The sequence below is a fragment of the Doryrhamphus excisus genome, linkage group LG10 (genome assembly GCF_037039965.1).
Source record: "Doryrhamphus excisus strain RoL-2023G ecotype Guam linkage group LG10, RoL_Dexc_Guam_v1.1, whole genome shotgun sequence".
NCBI classification, from domain to species: domain Eukaryota; kingdom Metazoa; phylum Chordata; class Actinopteri; order Syngnathiformes; family Syngnathidae; genus Doryrhamphus; species Doryrhamphus excisus.
This window is the reverse complement of record NC_136366.1, coordinates 5,855,120-5,877,662: the sequence shown is the minus strand read 5'-3', so window position 1 is coordinate 5,877,662 and position 22,543 is coordinate 5,855,120. Positions and strand designations below refer to the sequence as shown.

General features: G+C 46.9%; 2 protein-coding genes across 4 annotated transcripts in view; one reads left to right on the top strand and one right to left on the bottom strand.

Moving 5' to 3' along the window:
* Window positions 1-21: 21 nt before the first annotated feature.
* LOC131108422 (very long chain fatty acid elongase 6-like) lies at window positions 22-3,073 on the bottom strand. Of its 2 annotated transcripts, XM_078793914.1 has the most exons (4): window positions 2,911-3,073; window positions 1,811-1,942; window positions 1,527-1,678; window positions 22-1,446 (listed from the first exon to the last, which is right to left on the bottom strand). In XM_078793914.1, exons 1-4 carry the CDS (start codon window positions 2,982-2,984, stop codon window positions 1,025-1,027), a joined length of 780 nt encoding a protein of 259 aa, XP_078650040.1. In that variant the 5' UTR covers window positions 2,985-3,073; the 3' UTR covers window positions 22-1,024. The 2 variants fall into 2 exon arrangements, with proteins under 2 accessions (XP_078650040.1, XP_078650041.1); XM_078793915.1 differs by lacking the exon at window positions 1,811-1,942.
* Window positions 3,074-5,707: 2,634 nt separating this feature from the next.
* The window catches only part of psda (pleckstrin and Sec7 domain containing a), a 21,475-nt gene continuing 4,639 nt past the window's right edge, over window positions 5,708-22,543 (top strand). The window contains exons 1-19 of one of the 2 annotated variants that reach the window (XM_078793921.1): window positions 5,708-6,034; window positions 8,439-10,455; window positions 10,701-10,809; window positions 12,196-12,461; window positions 12,535-12,749; window positions 12,818-13,031; window positions 13,098-13,351; window positions 15,611-15,808; window positions 16,578-16,658; window positions 19,012-19,124; window positions 19,199-19,257; window positions 19,372-19,461; window positions 20,467-20,510; window positions 20,684-20,874; window positions 21,429-21,499; window positions 21,577-21,734; window positions 21,807-21,951; window positions 22,023-22,166; window positions 22,232-22,479. In XM_078793921.1, coding sequence (XP_078650047.1) covers window positions 8,593-10,455; window positions 10,701-10,809; window positions 12,196-12,461; window positions 12,535-12,749; window positions 12,818-13,031; window positions 13,098-13,351; window positions 15,611-15,808; window positions 16,578-16,658; window positions 19,012-19,124; window positions 19,199-19,257; window positions 19,372-19,461; window positions 20,467-20,510; window positions 20,684-20,874; window positions 21,429-21,499; window positions 21,577-21,734; window positions 21,807-21,951; window positions 22,023-22,166; window positions 22,232-22,479 — 4,463 coding nt within the window. In that variant the 5' untranslated portion in view covers window positions 5,708-6,034; window positions 8,439-8,592. The remainder of the gene's footprint in view (window positions 6,035-8,438; window positions 10,456-10,700; window positions 10,810-12,195; window positions 12,462-12,534; window positions 12,750-12,817; window positions 13,032-13,097; window positions 13,352-15,610; window positions 15,809-16,577; window positions 16,659-19,011; window positions 19,125-19,198; window positions 19,258-19,371; window positions 19,462-20,466; window positions 20,511-20,683; window positions 20,875-21,428; window positions 21,500-21,576; window positions 21,735-21,806; window positions 21,952-22,022; window positions 22,167-22,231; window positions 22,480-22,543) is intronic. The other variant, XM_058059133.2, reaches the window with a different exon arrangement.

Here is a 22,543-nt window from a genome sequence, read left to right as displayed (position 1 = left end):
ATCATCACTACTACTACTACTACTACTACTACTACTGCTACTGCTACTACTCAACTATGTTCTACTTCTGTCTGCCACCGGCCCTAAACCTGGTTTATGCTTCTGCGTCATCACTTGCCGTCCCTTCCAACGCCAATCCCTCCAATTTAACCCCGCCCACACACGGACCCCTCCAGTGCCGTCTTTCATCTGTTGTGGCGTGCAATTCCCTGGCAAAACATCGGGGGCAGCGTTTGAGACAAGCCAGTGAGCAACCGCAACTCTCACTGACTATTTAGCTGGTTAGCTTCCTTGGTCTCCAGTGAACAAAGAGAGAAGCTGGGTTTATGCTTCATGCATCAGCCAAGTTAGGTCACTTTTGCAACTTTTGCAACCATGCCCCTCCATGCACCTTGGAAATCTTCCAACTTTGTGGACGAGCAAGGTTGGAAAATACAGAATCTTAATGATTGGGCTCATAAAGATCTCCGATATCAATTGTCAATAATTATTGGAGAGAAATTGCTGCTTGGAAGATACGAGAAGAGGTGGTAAAAGAAAGTTGGAGAAATTTAAGAGACCGATATGTGAAGGCAAGGAAGGACGCTAAAGGGAAAGATCCAGGAGGAGCATGAATGCATCACCAATTCTTAAAGAGACGGGTTGGCTATCATCCTTTATCAAACAATGAGAAAGTTTGAAGTTGAAACGCTTTCTACTTCTAATCATGTATATTGTTGTACACATGCTGTAGATGGACTACACCACCCCTATCGTCTGGGAAAATATGCGCTAACATGACGCACCGACTATAAATGTTGCTAACGTTGTCTCTGAGTCAAGCATGCTAAGCTAATCGATACGTTGCAACATTTTGGTTGATTTATGGTGTGGTCCAAAATGCTTTCTGCTTTCCAAAATAAAAGTTCTTCAATGAAACATACAGGAAGCGAATGTAAAAGACAGGAAATGACAGGAAGTGACTAACATTACTCATGCTCCAGGATGCTTTGCAGTTTTTACCGACCCATGCCTTAAGCCCCGCCTACTCGGCCTTGCCGCACCTGCGGGGCTGAATGTATGAGCGATAGAAGAAGTGGGAGAAGAGCAGCAGGTAGCTGAGGTACATGAGTGCCCCACAAGCGATGTTGACCAGGTGGGAGGGGCAGTCGCCATTTTGCATCCAACGGTACACCAGCCCAATCACCGTGAGGCCCGCTACCATCTGCGCCAACTGAGCGCACGTGACCACCACGGCCACAACGCGAGGCACACGCAAACCGGCGGCGCGCGCGGCGTAGTAACTGTACATGAGCGCGTGCACCGTGTAGTTGATGGTCATGAACCAGCCGCCGCCCGCCACCATGTCTTTGTAGGAGTACCAGGAGTAGAGCAGCACCGTGATGTGATGGTACCAATGCAGGAAGAGGAGGCGCTGCTTTCTCAGCACAATGAAGAACGTGTCGCCTGACAACACACACGTCACATGTGCAGTATTCGTGATTACGTGGCTGATGGCAGACATGCAAACAGGAAGTGGGACTCACCCAGCTCGGGCACCTTGCTCAGCATGAAGGCGTAAGCCCAGAACTTGGCGACGGGTCCGTTATAGAAGATCTGGTCACACACGGAACGCCGGAATCCACCGCTGCTCAGGATGTGAAGCATAACGGAACCCGTCCGAACGGCACCCATGATGCTGTACGCACAGAGCCAAAGAAACTGCATGTGATTGGTCGCTCAAGGCCATGTGATCATTCTTTACAGTACCTCCTACTCAGTCACTGTCACCATGGAGATAAAAGTTGCTAAAACAGACTTGAACTCTGACCTGAAGAGGGCTAGGGCAAGTGACCAGACAGCCAACGGTCCCCTCAGGTTCATCTTAGGGCGGAACCTCATGTAGTGCTGCCCTCCAAACACCAGGGCGGCATACACGGCGCTGAGTATGAATGCTGCACCCCTGCAGGGGACCCAACGCACACTTGAGCCACTTTCACAGAGATCAAAGTATCAGAACCGTAGCAAAATTGTCAACCCGGCAAAGTGGGGCATTGCTATGTGTGTGTGTTTGCGTGTGTGATCGTTTATTGCGTAACCCTCACTCCCTAATGCCTTAAGAGCTGCGCTGGACAATGAGTTCAAAGCCCAGGGCTGTTAGATACTCTTTCGGGTTCAAGTCCTGGCATGTGCATGTGTGTGTCTTCACACACATGATGATGATATTGTAAAATATTGTACTTTATTTCGCTCTGATTGGTTGGCTAGGGGGAGGCACGGTGGTCGAGTGGTTAGCGCGCAGACCTCACAGCTAGGAGACCAGGGTTCAATTCCACCCTCAGCCATCTCTCTGTGTGGAGTTTGCATGTTCTCCCCATGCATGCGTGGGTTTTCTCCAGGTACTCCGGTTTCCTCCCACATTCCAAAAACATGCTAGGTTAATTGCCGACTCCAAATTGTCCATAGGTATGAATGTGAGTGTGAATGGTTGTTTGTCTATATGTGCCCTGTGATTGGCTGGCCACCAGTCCAGGGTGTACCCCGCCTCTCGCCCGAAGACAGCTGGGATAGGCTCCAGCACCCCTGCGACCCTCGTGAGGAAAATCATTAGAAAATGAATGAATGAATGGTTGGCTAGGTCACACGTGGGCGTGGCCTCACCTGGATAGACCAAATATGAAGTCACACACATTCCTAGATTGAGTGATTGTGCGATGACACAATCACTCCGAACTTTTCTTGTTCTTTGTGTGCTTCTGCTACACACGTCTCTCATCTAAAGAAAAGATGAAGAATCCCAAACCAGAAAAGAAAGTGATAAAAGGAAAGGAGTAAGACTGCCTGACGTGTGATGATCATCAGAACGGCCATGATGGTAGTGAAGTTGATTTCACTTCTTCAGTCAAAGGAGTCAAAAGGAGTCATTCTCACCAGTTGTTCTTCATCCAGGAGACAGCTCCACGCTGGTCCAAGTGTCTTTCAAAGTCCAACTCTGTCAGCATCATCGTGCGGATACGAGCCAGGACCCGTGTGAGTTCACCTGCTTCCCTTTGGCCGGAGTGTAGACTCCCTGCTGGGGGCGTGGCCTCCCAGACCCACCTGGAACCAGATGGACTGGTTGAGAGAGTGTGTGAAGGGGCATATGGAGATGCCGGATATTATTTATCTAGACTTAACAAGACGCAAACCAAGCAAAAGTACATTCCTGGTCACAGAACTGAACTCGCGGCACCAATTGAGGGGGCAAGTCACTGTTGCTGTAGTACAATCCCAAGTATCCCTTTGAAGCGGTAAACTACAATGTTCTTATCAATTATGGTAAAAGCATTGAGAGATTTGAAGGACTTTATCTTGCTCAGGATATGGGATAATTTAATCACGAATATGAAAAAAAATCTACTAATTTAGGAGATGATAAACATGAATATTTCAAATTATTTTTGGGAGCGTCAACATGTCAACATGACTATGCACCTATAGCCACATTGAAGACCTTGTTTTGAGATGAGAGTAAAACTTCAGTCAGTGCGGTACCAGGATGTAGAGGGCCCCAATGCAGTACCGGGTTTGCCTTGGGGCCCAAAATGAGTAAATACGCCCCCGATTTCAGCATGGGAAAAGCATAACAATTTAAAATGTTGGAATTTCATTACTTCCCTGCGACACAATATTAAAAAAAACGTTGAGCAACACAAACAAATATTGCAACAACGTACATGAAAGATGAATGAATTTAATTTGGGGCCATAAACGGGGGGGGGGGGGCATGTCATGTTCACAGACAGTAGGAACTCACTAAACTCTGCAACACTGACTGCCATGCTCACGACAGCAATTCAGGATAAAGATGGTACTGTAAGCTTGTAAGGACAAGGAGGGGCCATCCCTACATGCAACCATCCTCCCCATGGGCTCATGTCATGTTCACAGACAGTAGGAACTCACTAAACTCTGGAAAACTACCAGGTCATCACGCTATCCCCATCCTATAAAAGCACCAAAGGTTTTTACTGTCTCATGTAATTCTTGTGTTTAGTGTTGTATACTGTATTTTATGTCAATCATTTTTTGTGTACAGTAAGTGACTTAGGTTAATTTAGCTCTAAAATCAAACTTACCAACACTGAAACGACTTTCATCACAATCTAGGAACAGCAGCGTTTCAAACTCAATGAAGGGGGTTGGGATCGTGTTCATAATGCCGCCACCTGCTGGCGAAAACAGGCAAGACATACCAAGGGAGATGCTCAAAAAAACAAAAACTCCGTTCAGTGTCCAATACAAAAATCACAGTTATTAATTTATTAACTTATTCCAACGTCAAAAAATTACCAGCCAGCGAAGAGTGTTATATAAAAAAAAGTTCACACAGAACGACAACATTCACGTGTGCTTGTTTCTTACGTCACAGTGACGTCACAGGCTGGACGCGGAAGTCGGAGTCACCGTGGAGAAGGTAAACTAACCACACCACCTTCCGCCCTTCCCGCCATGTAACACAACCGAGCGGGCCGCCGATCCTCCGGTACCGATTCCCGGTCCCTTGTCGGTAGGACCGGTGACACGGACCGACAGACTGGTCCTGACCCGGAGCCGCCGCGTCCTCATTGTCTGCTCCCGAGGTAAGCCTAACTCCTTGAAGTAGAACTGGACTCGTTAGGTTCCTTGGGTGTTGGTTTGGTCCTGCATATGTTCTGGTTGTGTTGTCATTGAGCTTCTGCAAAGAAAGAGCCTTCGCATTAAAGAATGAAACAGCGGTTAAAACAATTTAGACCTGTTCTGCTCTTCCTCGATTCAGAGCCAAAGTTGTCAGTGAAGCCGAAAACGGGCTTCATGTTTCGGTGTGGACGAGCCGAACTGTAGCGTGGGTGTTTCTCGTTCGTGAAAAGTTCCGTCTGGAAGGAAAACAGCAAGTCTGGTCCCCCAGGGTCCTTGCCAGTTTGAAATCAATTCATTTTCCAAAGGAATTCGGCGTCCATGTCTGAGCTTGACTAGGTTAAAAACTCAAGACGTGTTCACGTGCGGAGAAAATGAGAGTTTTGGGTTTGGACTGATCAGCAAGCAGCACAGATGACCACCCAAATGAAGTATTTATTCAATGTATTTATTTATTTAACAGAAAAGCAGTTATGGCATGGTACATTATTGCATGTGATGGTACCTTACTGTTTATTGCTGTACATGATCTGTACATGATGGTAGATGGTATCGATCCTAGTTAGTTGTAGGACTTACAATCATTTGGACTGAATTAAGAGTTCTTTTTACTTGAAACTTGAAATGCAAAACATGAAGCTTCTGCTCACACTTCAGCTTCTCTAAGTTCAGTACCCGGACCCGGTCTGGGACTGGGCTAGAACTGTGCTGGAGCAAGTCATGATTATGCTGCAGCATCATTTTAACGGCTCATTTTGGGAGGCAATCCGGAAATGATGAAGACTCTGATGATGGTGCATCCCTCCAAGATGGTGTTGTCCGTGTTTATCTTCAGTGTTTGGCTCAGCTGTTGGCCATGCCCTTTCAAGGACAGTCTGCGGGTAGAATGATGGGAAACATCCAGGGAACCAGGAGTGGAAACATGGAGGGAAACACGGACGGAAACGTGGAGGAAAAACACGGAGGGAAACATGGAGGGGAAACATGGCATCCCATGTAGGGGCAGCGACCACACCCTCATGCAGTATGACATCACACTTGGGGGTGTGGCCTGAACAACCGAACCGGCAGGTGCGTTAAACATACCGGACCACGGTGGAATTACTGTCTGCTCCCTTCACCTCACCCCCCCACCAAACGGCCACCCTCCTCCCGGGCTTTGTGTCAGCACTGCCTCTCATTGGCTGGAGGGACAAGCACCAGTGGACGTGATTGGCTGGCACGCCGCCCGGAGGAAAAAGGCAGGGCCGAGCCGATTGATAAAAGGAGGAAGAGGAGGAGCTGAAGCACGATGAGTCGACGGCGTGCACACAACAAGTGTTCAGAGAGACGGCAAGAGGAAGAGGGGGTTACCACGGCAACACAGAGGACACCACCACCAGCAGCAGAGGACAAACAGGTAAGGTGACATCTCCATTGGCAGCAATACACCTTTTAGCATATGTGTGGCACTACTGTGCAGGCCTGTCTGTGTGTGTGCGCACGCACGTGCGCGTGTGTGTGTGTGTACAATCCTATTAGCTTTCTATTTGTGTTGAGGAAAAGTAGGACTAAGCGTCTTCTTATCTGTGTGTATGTGTGTGTGCTTGGTGTGTGTGTGTGTGCATCGCGATGGTCTCTCCTTCAGTCCGCAAAAGTGACCTGGATTGGCTTGTTTGTGAGGCAGTACAGTGAGGTCAAAGTTCAACGATGTGTTGTGTTCACTTGCAGTAGGTACCTTTTGGCTGGCAGTTTCATGTAGCTTTTCTTTGAATTAGTCATATAACAGCAAGGTTCTCTTTTTGGCTTTTAATTGGATAAAGCCCAGCAATCATTTGAACATTGATTGACAGGTGGTGCCACCCAAGAGGGTGTGGCTTCGTCATCTTCCATCAGTGTGTTAGTGAGGGAAGCAGTTGAAGCTGGAAGTAGAATCTTTCAAACGAGTGACCCAGTGGGGTCTTGTTGGGTAGGTAGTCCAACAAGAGTTGATGTCGTCTTTTTCACCTGAACTCATCTAAGGCTGCTTTCGCTCATCTATCAATAGACCAGTCTGCTTCCTGCACCATGCTGGGAACTTCTAAGTAGGCTAAGGTCTAATGATGCCTGAGAGGTTTGTGATTTTGATAAGGTGATTCAAGAACTAGCAGAGTTTTGATTCCCTCTAAGATCCTTAAAACCACCAGAATGTGTCTTGATAGGGATGGAAGGTCTGGCAGCTCAGCCAGGAACCCGTCATTGGACAACATCAGAAAGAACATATAAGACTATATTCTAAATAGTATTATCAGGAAAAGTAACAAGACAGACTACCCTAATTATTTCATGGTGGTGGTATTTCACCTATAATGATGATATGGATGACACAGTTGAAAAGTTCAATAACTACTTTGTCAATATTGGTCCCAAACCAGAAGAAGGGATTCCGAAACAAAGGACAAGCGAGGAAAGGAATGAAACAATAGAAAGGAATCCTAATTCTATGTTTCTGACAGATATACCAAAAAAGGAAATCATCGACATTGTCACAAATTGTAAAGCAAAAACATCAACTGATTGTAATGGAATCAAAATGGTAATGGTTTTATTTCATTTGAACATGCATCAGATTACAATTGAATGCATCACATAATCAGTTCACAGTTCCACATGTCCAAAAGGAGTAGGAAGAAGCAAAGCTTATTAAATCCTACCCCTCCATCTGGTACTTTTACAATCGGTAACTGTTACATTTGTTCACTTCCTGCTTTCCATAATACAGTTTAAGGTTTTTTTTTTTGTTTTTTTTTAATAATGTACCTTGTACCGAAGTACGAGGTGATATGACCATCCAATGACATAATGGGTACCATAGTAAGTGTCAATATAGTGATATACGTATATAGCACATGCTAAATACATCTTCATCCTTGTATTTAGCAAACATCAACTGCTTGTATTGTTTCTTGAATTGGCTCATCGTTGTGCATTGTTTGAGGTCCTTACTCAATCCATTCCATAGTTTGATTCCACATACTGAAATGCTATGGCTTTTTAACGTAGTCCTAGCATATAAGTGTTTCAAATGTAGTTCTTCCCTGAGATCATATTTCTCCTCTCTTGTAGAGAAGTATTGGATGACATTTTTAGCTAATTGGTTATTTTTAGCCTTATGCATTATTTTAGCTGTTTGAAGATGAACTATATCAGCAAGTTGAAGTATTTGTGATTTTAGAAATAAGGAGTTAGTATGTTCTCTGTAGGCGGCATTATGAATTATCCTTACTGACCTTTTTTGCAGTACATTTAGCGAGTGAAGATTGCTTTTATAGTTATTACCCCATATTTTGGCCACACTATTGACCCCTATAAAAACGGTAGTCAACGAGATCGTAGAACCGCTGATGTATATCAGTAATTTATCTTTTCAGACCGGAAGATTTCCCCAAGAAATGAAAAAAGCTAAGGTTGTTCCAATTTTTAAAAATGGTGACAAACATCAATTTATCGGCCAGATGCATTCAATTGTAATCTGATGCATGTTCAAATGAAATAAAACCATTACCATTACCATTACTACCTGCTTATCCACTTTTGGCATGTCCACTTGAACCACTCCAGCCTCCAAAGTGATCACACAGTGATTGACTGTTTGACGAGTAGAACCCAAGAATGCAAGTTTAGAAGCCCTTGACTTTTCTGTCTTTAGAGTTTGTGTCTTACCTTTGATAATCAGTGAAAGCTTTGAAGTCTTGTCTGTTTGGTTTTGCAGCCAATCAAGGCATCCATCTTTGTTATGTCATCATTTGTGTTGATGCTTTTCTTGTGTCTGCTTTCCGCTGCAGATTGAAGAAATGCCAGGCAAACAGTCGTGGTGCTGCAGTTGCACCTCCGACCTGCATCCAAGCCCTCGGGAATTCACTGGAGACCAGTAGGAACATCAGCAAAAGTCCTGAGAATAAGGATATTTTTGGGAATTTGGTTGGCAAAGGTGCCAACATGTCCCAGGCAGGCAAAGTCCTTCACCTGTATGTTGAAGTGAGGTCTGTGCCTGAGGAAGATGGGAGGACTCATGGAATTGAAAATGATGGAAGAAGTCACCTGATCCTTCAGTGCCCAGATGTTCTCCCTCACTCTCAAAGGAGCTCCATCCATTCCAGCCCCAACCGGAGTCCAGACCTTTCCCCGCTCACCCAGCGCAGAATGCTGGACGGATGCCACAGCTCGTCTCCCTCTAACTCGTCTTCAAGGCACTCAGTCAGCCCTCAGGGTCAACACGCCGACGCCATGGAGTCCTGTGCTCACGTCCACCAGGAAGATATGTTACCAAACAGTTTTGAAGATTTGCTCCAGGTGCTCACGTGTGCAGGAACCAGTCCAGGTCCTAGCTGCTCACCAGCACCCATGTCCTCATCGGATGAGTATCCCTATCAGAGACGGGAGCTTACCAACTTACCTCAGTCCTCTTTTGGGAGACTTACTCCATCTTCTACACCCACTTGCGGCCGCAGGACTTGTGAGGTTCTAGATTCAGAAGAACAGGAAAGGAAGACATCAGTGGTGACCTTTGGTTATATTGAGAAATCAAATGTTCATATGATGGGCGGCCGTTGTCCGTCTTTGTGCCAAATCGAGGCTAAAGGTAACCGAAGGGAGGAGCAGTTTGTGCCCGCCCACCTCAGGAAGAGACTAAGTGATCCAGTAGGGTTCAGTGCTCGGGCCGGACAGGGTGAACTTTGCTCCCCACACGGCTCACCTTTCCTGCATCGAGAGGTGGTAGCAAGAGATGCCACACATCGGGCCTTGGAGGAGTTCGGATCGCCGGAACTGAGGCGTCGCTATTCAAGTCGCAGCCACGAGAACAACAGCCCAACTTTACCGCGAAACTATGTGTCACCTACCTGTCACTCGTGGGAAGAGTCACCCGTCCAGCCACGCATCACGCTCACCTTGCCGTCCAATTCTCATCTCCGAGACCTCGACAGGAGAGTCTGTCAGAAGTCCATCAATGGATTGCCGAGAAGCCCCGCTACTGATCATCTGTGCGCACACACTGGCTTTCCGTCCCACGCGGTATCTTCAACTCCAAGACTGCATTCTTGCAACCCTCCGCAGAATCAGCAGTCATCCTGGTCGAGGGAAAACAGTCCCAGACTGTGCAGCAGATTCCACGCTCCTTTACCCGCTGGAAGACCTACAGATATCCAGCATGAGGTCCCAAGGAACAAAAGCAGTCATGTGACCAGTGCTGGTAACGGCGGGAGAAGCTCCTCTGCCATGACATCCGCTGAGATTTCTGTGGGACGGCGAACTCCTTCTCCGACACCGACTCCGACTGAGTCACTGAGATCAGTCAGTCCAAATATCAGAGGGAAATTCTCGAGAACATCCCAGCCGTATTCCGGTCTACAAGAGGAGCTGTCAGTCAGTCCGAGACAAAAAATGGACAAATGCAAATCTCAAATCCGACCAGGATATGTCTCACCTGTCTTGGATCAGCTCAGCTTACCTGAGAGGTCTCTCATCTTAAATTCACACCAGGAACACAGTTCAAAAGACAAACGCCAACACTCCGCTGGAGACCACAAACCTCCATGCTTGGACTACAAGAAACTTGATACCTCACACAAAATATCTGAGGCTTCTTCATCTTTGAGTTGTACCTCCTCACACCAGGAACGAAGGAAGATCAGTCCAGTCCAAGACAGCATGGAAGCCTGTAAGGACAAATCTAGAAGGTTTCATTCTAGAGCCAAAGAAGAGTCTTGCCAAAAGAACGACAATAAAGCAATACAGGAGCACAGCAAATCGGTTCTGGGTTCGTCCAAGACCCGGAAAGAGGACGCTCAGGCTGACAGCAAGGTTGGTGGGTCTCAAACCAGTGCAGACCAGATACTGCCTAAGGATCCAGGTTGGCTGACTGGGAGCAGGAGTCGTGATCTTAAGACCACCAGAGTGCTCACCAAGCTAACTTCTTTGTGTCGTCTCATTCAAACATTTGCTAAAACTCTTACCAGTGGTATTTGTTGAAGTCTACTTCCTGATTGAGAATCTACATCGACACAACTTCATTTTTTACTTCTCCCTCAACCTTTGTCATCCCGCAGTCTGACAGATGTGAAGCCGTGAGTCCATCTTCAAGATCACAAAAAATCGCCCAAGCCAAGTGGGATTTCCTGTTCGGACAGCAGACCCAGGAAGCACGCGGCAATAAAGGTGAAGAAGATAAAGCTAGAATAACAAAGTAGCAAAGCTGCGTTCCATGCGGCGCATGATGGACATGGGAGAGAGCAGATCAGGAAGTGACATCATTCACAGTATTTCTAGACTTCAGTTCAAATGGTTATTCATGGGTGAGTATGCATGACATTTGGACGTTGTCTTGAAGTTGCTCAGTTAAGTAGCGGCTTCAAAGCTTCTAAGCCAATTAGCTGAAGCTCAGCAGCGGTATTGCTAACTTCCCACTTCCTGTTCTTCCACTGTCCACCTGTAGCATGTCCAGCATGTACCGATATTAAAGAAAGACAACAACAACTGAATTGGTGTACCTACACAAAACTGAATTGACATACCTATATTAAAAAAAATAACTGAATTGACATACCTATATTAAAAAAAATAACTGAATTGACATACCTATATTAAAAAAAATAACTGAATTGACATACCTATATTAAAAAAAAATAACTGAATTGATGTACATATATTAAAAAAAACAACTGAATTGATGTACCTATATTAAAAAAAACAACTGAATTGATGTACATATACTAAAAAAAACACTGAATTGATGTCCATATACTAAACAAAACAACTGAGTTGATGTACCTATGTTAAAAAAACAACTGAGTTGATGTACCTATGTTAAAAAAACAACTGAATTGATGTCCATATACTAAATAAACAACTGAATTGATGTCCATATACTAAATAAACAACTGAATTGATGTGCATATACAAAAAACTACTGAATTGATGTACCTATGTTAAAAAAACTACTGAAAAACACAACTGAATTGATGTACATATACAAAAAACTACTGAATTGATGTACCTATGTTAAAAAAACTACTGAAAAACACAACTGAATTCATGTACCTATACTATAAAAACAACTGAATTGATGTACCTATACTATAAAAACAACTGAATTGATGTACCTATACTAAAAAAACACAACTGAATTGATGTACCTATACTATAAAAACACAACTGAATTGATGTACCTATACTATAAAAACACAACTGAATTGATGTACCTATACTATAAAAACAACTGAATTGATGTATATATTAAAAAAACAACTGAATTGATGTACATATACTAAAAAACCAACTGAATTGATGTACCTATACTATAAAAACAACTGAATTGATGTACCTATACTATAAAAACAACTGAATTGATGTACCTATACTATAAAAACAACTGAATTGATGTACCTATACTATAAAAACAACTGAATTGATGTACCTATATTAAAAAAACAACTGAATTGAGTTGCTGTCACGGAGCCGACTGTGACGTGGTTGCATATTTTAGCCATTTTAGCCAACCAACAAATGAAATAATTGATACATCTTATCTTGTCGTCAATACAGGTGTTTTGTCCACCACACCCCAACCTGTCCCCAGCCCTCCCCCCTCTGTCCATCCCAAGCCAGCCAATCAGAGGTGGGGGAGGGCCGACCAAGCTCAGAGGTCATCATCACATCAAAAGGTTCGGAAAATCGAAGTGGAGCTGGTCTCCGCTGACCCCAGAGGCTCCGCCCCCAAGACGGGAGTCATACGGCGAAGCATCAAATACTCTGAGACGGATCTGGACGCCGTGTCGTTGCGCTGCTACCGGGAAACTGACCTGGACGAGGTGATTTGTCTTAATGTCGTTTGTGATGTGGTCTAGAACGTTTTTTGCTGACTTGTATGGATGGACAACACAGGTGATGCGAGCGGAGGCGGAGACAGCCGAGGAGGTGGATTCGGCCTTCGGGAGTCATCGCAGCGTCCGAGGAAACTCCAGTTTCAGTCCTGCTGACGCTTCTCTGAAGGAGGATGAGGAGAACAGCGTGGCGAGCTGGGCCAGCGTCCTCATGCAGGGGGACAACCAGAGGCAGAGAACCGCCGATGACGAGACCTTCAGTCTCCTGCTGAAAGGGTGAGAGGTCACATAAGGTCACAGTAGGTCAAGCTGTACGCTGATTAAGACGTTCGCTTCCTGGTCAGGACTTCAGAGGTCAAGTCTCCAGTGGCTGTAGGCGTCCCCCGCCGGCCCTCCGACAGCAACCTGGACTCCTTCAGTCGCCATTTTGAAAGCATTATGGAGTCTCACCGGGCAAAAGGAACCTCCTACAGCAGTCTGGACAGCGTAGACCTCCTGACTTCTGGATCCACGTCTGTGTTCACCTTTGACCTGCCCACTCTCACACCTGAGATCCAGGTAGGGGAGGTTCGCTGTCCCAAGACCTTGTTTCCTTGTGAGACTGATTCACGTTTGTGCGTCCAGAGTCAGATCTGCGAGAGCGCCAAGAACATCATTCAGCTCGGTTTCGCCCCTTTGGCTTGTCCGGATCCGACCGGCCCCTCCGAGATGTCTCGCTCTGAAATCAGCCTCAGTGCGTCGCGGACGCGAGGGGATGCCAAAGACGACGGCGCTGCTCCAGTCCGGACCAGGTCACAGAAAGAACCGTGGCGGCGCTCCATTCTCAAAGATGGCTTCCAGAAAGCCAGCTCGGTACCGTCGCTCCACAGCACTCCGAGGTGAGGCACCACACACACACACACACACACACTTCTCGGCCATGAATCAGCGTGCGTGATGTACACATCATATATGCCACATCCGTGGGAGAGTGTGGGGGTACTGGGGTGGCCCCCTGGTCCCTGATGTGGGGGGGCTTTTGCAGCTTCTGTGTGTGGAGGAGGTATTAACCTTGGCTAGTGTTTTGGGGGGGGTGAGAGATGTTTGGTGTTTGCAAAGTCATACCAAAATAGAAACTGCTACAGTAACACAGCTCAACCACAGGGGGGCACCAGAGAGACATGAAACTAGTGTTTCCTTCCACACACACACGTTGTGCAGTCAAGGGGTCTCTGTAATCTTAGAGTTTTTTGATGATTTCAAAGACAAGGAAAGGTAGTACCACTACTAGGTACTACTACTAGTAGTACAACTATGGTCATGGTATTATTGGATATATTATCGGTTGAGTCACTATTGTGAAGGAACGGTAGAAAGATGTTTCTCTTCCTACGCTGGGTGTGGACTCCCAAACGCAGATTCCAGTCCAACTTCAACATTCCCAGTTGGAATTCAAACCTAGGAATGAAAAACACAATCCCTCCCAGCAGCCGAGCCAGCGTCTTGACTCCACCCCTGAACTCCCAAACAAACGCCACCGTCGGCTCATGGAGGGAAATTCCACATGCAGGAGGCAAACCTCCCAAAGGGGGTCTCCTGTTACCTTTGACCTCTGGCCTGTTGCTCCTAGAAAGCAAAGCTTAGGAAGAAGATAGAAGATACTTCTTCATATAAAAAATACTTTCCACGTTTCTCTGCGGGAGAGCAAATAGGAAACAAGGTTGGAGTGGAGAGGATGCAAACTTCCTGGAAGCTGGAATCACACAAAGGAGGAGGAGGAGGAGCGGTCCGGGTCAAACAGAGGAGGACACCCAGAACTCCTCCCCCACCCGTTAACACGAAGTAGTAGAGCGCCCGAGAGGGAAGAATGAGAGACGTTGCCGTCATCACCAGGCTAAGAGGATGAAGAACTGAGGAAGGCTTCCCTGCTGCGATGTCATCGCTCGCCGTAGGTCACGTCACAGGCGGCGCGTAACGGTGGGGCGGGGCCGGGTGGACATGGCACGCTACCTGCTGTGCTGGGGGGGCGGGTCTCTGGAGGACGGGTACCTGAATGCCCCCCCCTACCAGGCTGTGTACAGGTCAGCTGATTGGACGTTTGTTTACATTTCTTTGTGCTTCATAGTAATACTAAGTACTAGAGATGTACTTATTTAGTTTTAGTTTTTTTATCGATAACTCTCAAGAGCAAACTGGGTTTAAGAAACTGTACTGGTACTTTGTCCTCATCAAATATTTTGACATGACTACAAACGCATCACTACTACCAGGAGAACCAGCGTATAGAGGGCAGGGTGCCACCTACTGTGGCCCAGTAAGGTGCACTGTTTTCGGGCACATGCTCCGAGCCGCTGGTTCCTGATTCTACGGTGGATGATTACGGTTTTTGTGTACTTTGTGTTTTTAATCTATTTTTAATCTTATCACATTTATCGGTATAATTCCGTCATATCGTGTACTGGTTTCTACTGCTAAAATGTCTCCATTTTTTACTGGGTTTAGTACTACTACTGGTCCGAATGAGAGTTCTACTGAGTTGTACTTTGTGTTCCAGTCAAAGGGTTGCAAAGCCAGACGGAAGGGTGTGTTCCTGTGTCCTGGTGGACTAGAGTCAGTCTTGAGACCGTGTTGCGGTTTTTGTATTGTGGTTTTTGTGTGCAGCAGCGACTCTTTCATTCGGTCGTTCTTTCCTGCTCCTCGTGGCTTTGGGCGCCGCCACGGCCCGCCAAAAGAGCAGAGAAGTATTTCCTGCATTGCATCGCTGGGATGCACGTTTGTGTCGTGATGCGGCGGAAATAAAGCTTCCTGTCTGATGTCCTCCATGTTTGTTAGCGTCTCAGAGTCAGGACGCAGTGTCGCGTCCCTGTGAAGGAAACGCACGGATACAGCTTCCTGCTGTCATTCTTCATGTCTGATGTCAGCCAATCAGAGGGCAGTAACCTCTTCCCTCCCACTTTGCTTCATCATCGTCTCTTTCTCACGTCTTCCATCAACTTGTGACAGTCTCTTTGAGCTCACACTGTTTCCATGGCAACGCTGCCAACACACACACACACTCCCGATGTGGGTTGTAACCTTTCACCCCGTGAAATGAATGAAAGCGTGTATTCCCGGCAGGAGCAACAACAAATAATAATGGGTTTTTTTTCTTCCCTCAGGGAGCGCACGGGGCACCGCCCCCCGGAGCTGCTTTACCCGCAGGCCGACGTGGCCGAGCGACTAGCGCACGGCGGCAGCGACGACGCGCTGGCCAACGGCGCCAAGGCCGACCTGCAGGCCGCCAAACGCCTTGCCAGGCGCCTCTATCAGCTTGACAGCTTCAGGAAGTCTGACGTGGCTCGACACCTCAGCAAAAAGTCAGTGTGTGTGTGTGTGTGTGTGTGTGTGTTAGGGGTGTGAATCTCAGCACTGAGGACGATTCGATACACATCTCGATGCACTGCCAGCGATACCATATTTTAACTATACATGGAATTTTCTGGCAATATGATATGATGCGATTATCATTTAGTTCATATCAATGCAATCCAATATGATATGGTGCAATTTCTTGCCATATGATGCAATTCAACAAAGGGAAAAGTGTAATTCAGTATGGTCCTACAAAAAGGATTTGGCTTTATTCTTTCTAGGCACTTGGCAGTAAATTCTACTAAAGTGCAGTTTGTCTTTTTTACTATGCACCACTTCATCATTCTTTTTGACATCTTAAAACAGCAACAACTTTTCAAAAACAACTATAGAAACTTCCTCGCTGCTGCTTGTGTGCGAACGTCCATGTTGTTTTACTAGTAGTTGTATGTGCCTCACGGCTTCCATTCGTATTCAATACAAAAGGCCAAATAATGATGGTGCATTCATGGCACCTGGGGAACAGCATATGGGGCGAAGTTGTACATTAATAAAACGGGGCTTGCATCAGTCCCACAAACGCATCGCGATGAATCTCGATTTCACCAAATCAATTGCATCCATACCCAGTGAATGAGCCGATGCACTCGCATCGCGCGCATGCACATCAATGTATCGATTAATATTGATTATTTTCCACACCCTAAGTGTACGTGTACGTGCGCACATCCACTGGTGTAATGTGTGTGTGTGTGTGTGTGTGTGTTTCCACAGTAACGAGTTCAGTCGTATGGTGGCTGAAGAATACCTAACCAACTTCGACTTCTACAGTCTGACCATCGACCAGGCACTCAGGTTGGCAGCACATCATTTCATCTCATTTGACCTCATCTCACCTTATCTCATTTCATCTCATTTGACCTCATCTCACCTCATCTCATTTCATCTCATTTGACTTCATCTCATTTGACCTCATCTCACCTCATCTCATTTCATATCATTTGACCTCATCTCATTTGACCTCATCTCATTTCATATCATTTGACCTCATCTCACCTCATCTCATTTGACCTCATCTCACCTCATCTCATTTCATCTCATTTGACCTCATCTCATTTCATCTCATTTGACCTCATCTCATTTCATCTCATTTGACCTCATCTCATTTCATCTCATTTGACCTCATCTCACCTTATCTCATTTCATCTCATTTGACCTCATCTCACCTCATCTCATTTGACCTCATCTCACCTTATCTCATTTCATCTCATCTGACCTCATCTCATTTCATCTCATCTGACCTCATCTCATTTCATCTCATTTGACCTCATCTCATTTCATCTCATTTGACCTCATCTCATTTCATCTCATTTGACCTCATCTCATTTCATCTCATTTGACCTCATCTCACCTCATCTCATTTCATTTGACCTCATCTCATTTGACCTCATCTCACCTCATCTCATTTGACCTCATCTCATCTCATTTGACCTCATCTCACCTTATCTCATTTCATCTCATTTGACCTCATCTCACCTCATCTCATTTGACCTCATCTCACCTCATCTCATTTGACCTCATCTCACCTTATCTCATTTCATCTCATTTGACCTCTGCATCTCATATAAATCAAATAGAATGTGCAGTGTCCCCAATGCATTTGTTTGCATTAGAATAAATTAATTAGAAGAATTTTGAGGTTTACTCACCTTTTTAAACACACTGCTATTACTATGAACATAACTGTAAATATTATTTGACTTTACCTCATCTCATTTCAACACACTTGTCCTCATCTCTTTACATCTAAATTTACCTCATTGTACCTAATCTCATCTCATTTCATCCCATTTGACCTCCTCATCTCATTTCATTTCAACACATTTGACCTCATCTCTTTACGTCTAAATTTACTTCATCTCACCTCAGCACATCTCATTTCATCTGATTTTACCTCATTTCACATCATTTTATCTCACCAAATCTTGTCATTTTACCTCATGTCATTTGATTTGATCTCATCTCACTTCATCTGATTTGTTATATATCTCACCTCATCTCTGATATCATGTCATCTTTACCACACTAATTTTATTTCATCTCATTTCACCTTGTGTTGTGTCACCTCATCTCATCTCACCTTATGTTGTGTCACCTCATCTCATATCACCTCACCTCATTTTGTGTCACCTCATCTCGTCTCATCTCACCTCATTTTGTGTCACCTCATCTCGTCTCATCTCACCTCATGTTGTCACCGCACCTCATCTCATTTCACCTCATATTGTGTCACCTCATCTCGTCCCATCTCACCTCATGTCGTCACCCTATGTTGCGTCACCTCATCTCCTCATGTTGTCACTTCATCTCATCTCATTTCACCTCATGTTGTGTCACCTCATCTCACCTCATGTTGCGTCACCTCACCTCGTCTCACCTCATGTTGTGTCACCTCATCTCGTCCCATCTCACCTCATGTCGTCAATCCATGTTGCGTCACCTCATCTCATTTCACCTCATGTCACCTCATCTCGTCTCATCTCACCTCATGTTGCGTCACCTCATCTCGTCTCATCTCACCTCATGTTGCGTCACCTCACCTCGTCTCATCTCACCTCATGTTATCACCTCATCTCATCTCATTTCACCTCATGTTGCGTCACCTCATCTCATTTCACCTCATGTTGTGTCACCTCATCTCGTCCCATCTCACCTCATGTCGTCACACCATGTTGCGTCACCTCATCTCATTTCACTTCATGTTGTGTCACCTCATCTCGTCTCATCTCACCTCATGTTGCGTCACCTCACCTCGTCTCATCTCACCTCATGTTGTCATCTCATCTCATTTCACCTCATGTTGTGTCACCTCATCTCGTCTCATCTCACCTCATGTTGCGTCACCTCATCTCATTTCACCTCATGTTGTGTCACCTCATCTCTTCCCATCTCACCTCATGTCGTCACCCCATGTTGCGTCACCTCATCTCGTCTCATCTCACCTCATGTTGCGTCACCTCACCTCATCTCATTTCACCTCATGTTGTGTCACCTCATCTCGTCCCATCTCACCTCATGTCGTCACCTCATCTCGTCTCATCTCATCTGACCTCATTTTGTGTCACCTCATCTCGTCTCGTCTCATCTCATCTCATCTCATCTAAGTTTGCCAAGTGAAATTGCCGCATGCCCTTGTTCCTCCTTCCAGAACGTTCCTGAGCAAGTTCACCCTGATGGGAGAAACTCAGGAGCGTGAGCGAGTCCTTGCTCACTTTTCCAGACGCTACGTGCGCTGCAACCCAGATGCGGACACCACGGAAGGTGCTGGTGACGCCACACGTCCCGTAGTCATTATCCTGGTGGTGTGTCCTCATGTCCTCTTGTGTGTCTGGCAGACAGCGTCCACACTCTCACATGTGCAGTGATGCTGCTGAACACGGATCTCCATGGAAACGTGAGTTGTCATTGCACATGTTGACACACACACACGTTGCCTTGTGGGACCGACATCCTTGTGTGTGTGTGTGTGTGTGTGTGTGTGTGTGTGTGTGTGTGTGTGTGTGTGTAGAATGTCGGGAAGAGGATGTCCTGCAGTCAGTTTGTCTCCAACCTGGAAGGTCTCAATGATGGAAAAGACTTCTCCAAGGACCTGCTGAAGGTAAAAGTCACCAATCACGCAGCAACAAACACGCACGACTTGACATTTGCTGTGAGGTGTCTTCTGAACGCAGTCCTGATTGACAGCCGAGGCAGCAGGGGGGGGCGGGTTGCAGCTGCCGTCTCCACGCTCTGATTGGCTGCAGCTGCTGAGAGAAAATGCGCAGTGAGAGAGTGGGGGGGGGAGCATCTCTCCTCAACACTTGAGTCAGACCAGCAGGAAGAGGAGGAGGAAGAGAAGGAAGACTTCGCTCCATTTTCTCATCTTTTCAGCCGTCTGTGAGTAGGTGTGGCCTCGCTTGCCCCGCCTTCTCAGGGCTGTGAAGACACGGGCTGGCGTCACGCAGTCGGATGTTTTAGTCGGGAGACTTGACGAGCGGCGGTGCGCAGTGGGGGTGTGGCCAGCGACTCGTCAACAAGGAAGGTGTCCGACCACCACAAGAACGCACGACTCCTGGTCGGATTCCGACAATCGCATCTTCCACAACTTGACACTCTTGCAGCGGACCGGCTGAGGGCGCCACCGCCTTCAGGACGCCTCCCCTCGCCCCTGGCTGCTTCCTGCCGGAGGCGTCCGCACTTTGTCGCCTTTTAGAGGTCATTCTGTCCTTCACTTTGACTGTTGAAAAAGTTTTTTCCCTGCATTCCATGGAACCATGATCGGCGTCAATAGCATCCACTCGTCCAGCCGCATGCGCTCACGGTCGCTCGGTTCTGTCCGGAGTGGGCGGGACTCCAGGGACTCGGACTGGTTGAGGCATTGCAGGACGCCTCGCGCTCAGGATGAAGCGCAGAAGAACGTGGACAAGAAGAAGCAGCAGAAGAAGAAGAAGAGGAAGAAGGAGGAGGAGGTACAACAGATTCAGGAAAGGCCAAAACTGGAAGACAATTAAAGTCCAAAGGAACACACTGAATTTGTCGTGAAAGGGGTGGAGGGGGGGCAGGGGGGTGTACACTGTAAGAAGTCATCTAATGCTAAGCTAACATGTGACTGCTTTGTTTGCAGACATTGTACACGTCCATCAAGAACGACAAGCTTCAGTGGACCATGTGAGTGTGACTGTTGCCATGGTAACCATTCCCTGTTCATGTCCGCGCTGCAATCACTGGCCAAATGTCTCTCTCACACACACACACACACACACACGATAAGTTAACAACACGATGATGAGTAAGCTAGCACAGTACATTCGACCTTGTCTTTTTTTTCCCTTCTATTGAAGCGATGAAGAGGAGTTGAGGAAGTCCATGTCAGAGTTGGCAGACGGCCGAACAGACTCCGCCTCCCACACCATGAAGCGACTCGGGAGCAGCGGCAATCACCTGGTGGGCGTGGCTCAGCAGGCAGACGGCGAGCTCTACAAGAGCGGCTTCCTGGTCCGCAAAGTCCACGCCGATCCAGACGGAAAGAGAAGTACGCGCCCGCTCATCATCCTTAACCGCCGTCTGCGGTGTCCTCTGTCGACCCCTGGTGGTTTACATGTTGCTAGTGCAACTTCTTTCATGAGTTGTTTCCTCTGTCGTCATCTAGTGGTTAAACGTTGCTAGTGTCACTTGTTGAAAAGGTTATTTCCTGTGTCGCCCGGTCCCCAACGGACCGGACAGGGTCTAATTCCTCTTACTGTGTAAAAACTAAGACAGGAAGCTAAATTAATTAATTTCCACATGGTATCAAATATGAAGTGAAAGAAAAATGGGGAAAATACAGTAGCCAATATTAGTCTATCCCTACAGAGGATGGCACACTTCAATGGTAGGTTCAAGGAATGGTGAACAAAGTGGGACGAATCGCTACTCGCAACAAAAACATCTTTAACTGTATATTATTTATGTTTATAAAATTAATATGCATGTAAATATACACATTTACTTTTAATGTTCCGGGTCAGAACATTGTGGTGGGAATCCCTGATTGAGATCATTCCGAGATGCCATGGAATAAGCTTTCCATGTTGGTTTGTGTTGCAGCGCCGCGTGGAAAGCGAGGCTGGAAGTCTTTCTATGCCATGCTCAAGGGTCGAGTGCTTTACCTACAAAAGGTCAATGTCCCAAAAGTACAGTACCCAAAAAGCCTCAAATGGTCACCTGACTGTTCTCCACTTTGATTGGCTTACAGGACGAGTACCGTGCCGAACGCCAGCTGACTGAGGAAGACGTGAAGAACGCCGTGTCTGTCCATCATTCCCTCGCCATGAGAGCCGTCGACTACAGCAAACGTCCAAACGTCTTCTACCTGCGAACGGCCGACTGGAGGGTGTTTTTGCTGCAGGCGCCGTGAGACCCGACGTCACCACCCGTGTTAGCACGTTAGCATGTCGCTGACATCTTGGATATTTTCGCTGTCAGGAACGCCGAGCACATGCAGTCGTGGATCACACGCATCAACGCTGTGGCAGCCATGTTCTCAGCGCCGCCTTTCCCGGCAGCCATCGGCTCTCGGAAGCGATTCAGCCGTCCTCTTCTCCCGGGATCAGACAGCAAACTGTCGCAGGTTGAAACACGCATGTCTGCATTCGGCGAGGTCCAAGCCAGGTCATGTTGACAAAGGTTGTGTGCTAACAGGAAGAGCAGCTCAAATCCCACGAAGGTCGTTTCAGGGCCGCGGCCGCCGAGCTGGAGGACGTCTTGGCATCCACCGGCCAGAACAAGGTGAAAGGTCGCGAGCTGGACGAGCAGAAGCTGCGTCGGGAGTACTTGGAGTTTGAGGTACCGAGACGCAACCCACATTTGCTTCCTGCCAGCGGCGTCACGGCATGGCTTTTCCCCAACAGAAAACACGTTATGGTACGTACGCCATGCTGCTGAGGGCCAAGATGGCAGCCGGCGATGGCGACGACTTGTCGGCATTCGAAGCGCGGCTCCTTGAGGATGACAGCAGCGGCGGCGGCGGCGGCATCCAGAGGGCACGCTCCAGCCCTACACTGCCGCAGGAAGTGGACAACAAGGAGAGCCGAAGCAGAGACGAAGGAGGAAGCAGGAAGAAGAGCAAGCCGCACTTGAGCGGCCAACAGGCGGCACCGTAAGCGCACCAGGAGCACGTACAAAAGGTCAGGCTTTTCACAATAAAAGTTTCATTTGTGACA

Coding starts and splice junctions, on each gene's coding strand:
- LOC131108422 (XM_078793914.1), bottom strand. CDS start 2,984: ATGATGCTGACAGAGTTGGACTTTGAAAGACACTTGGACCAGCGTGGA. Junction 1,943..2,910: donor TCCTGGATGAAGAACAACTG/GTGAGAATGACT, acceptor GGTCCCCTGCAG/GGGTGCAGCATTCATACTCA. Junction 1,679..1,810: donor CTTGCCCTAGCCCTCTTCAG/GTCAGAGTTCAA, acceptor CTGTGCGTACAG/CATCATGGGTGCCGTTCGGA.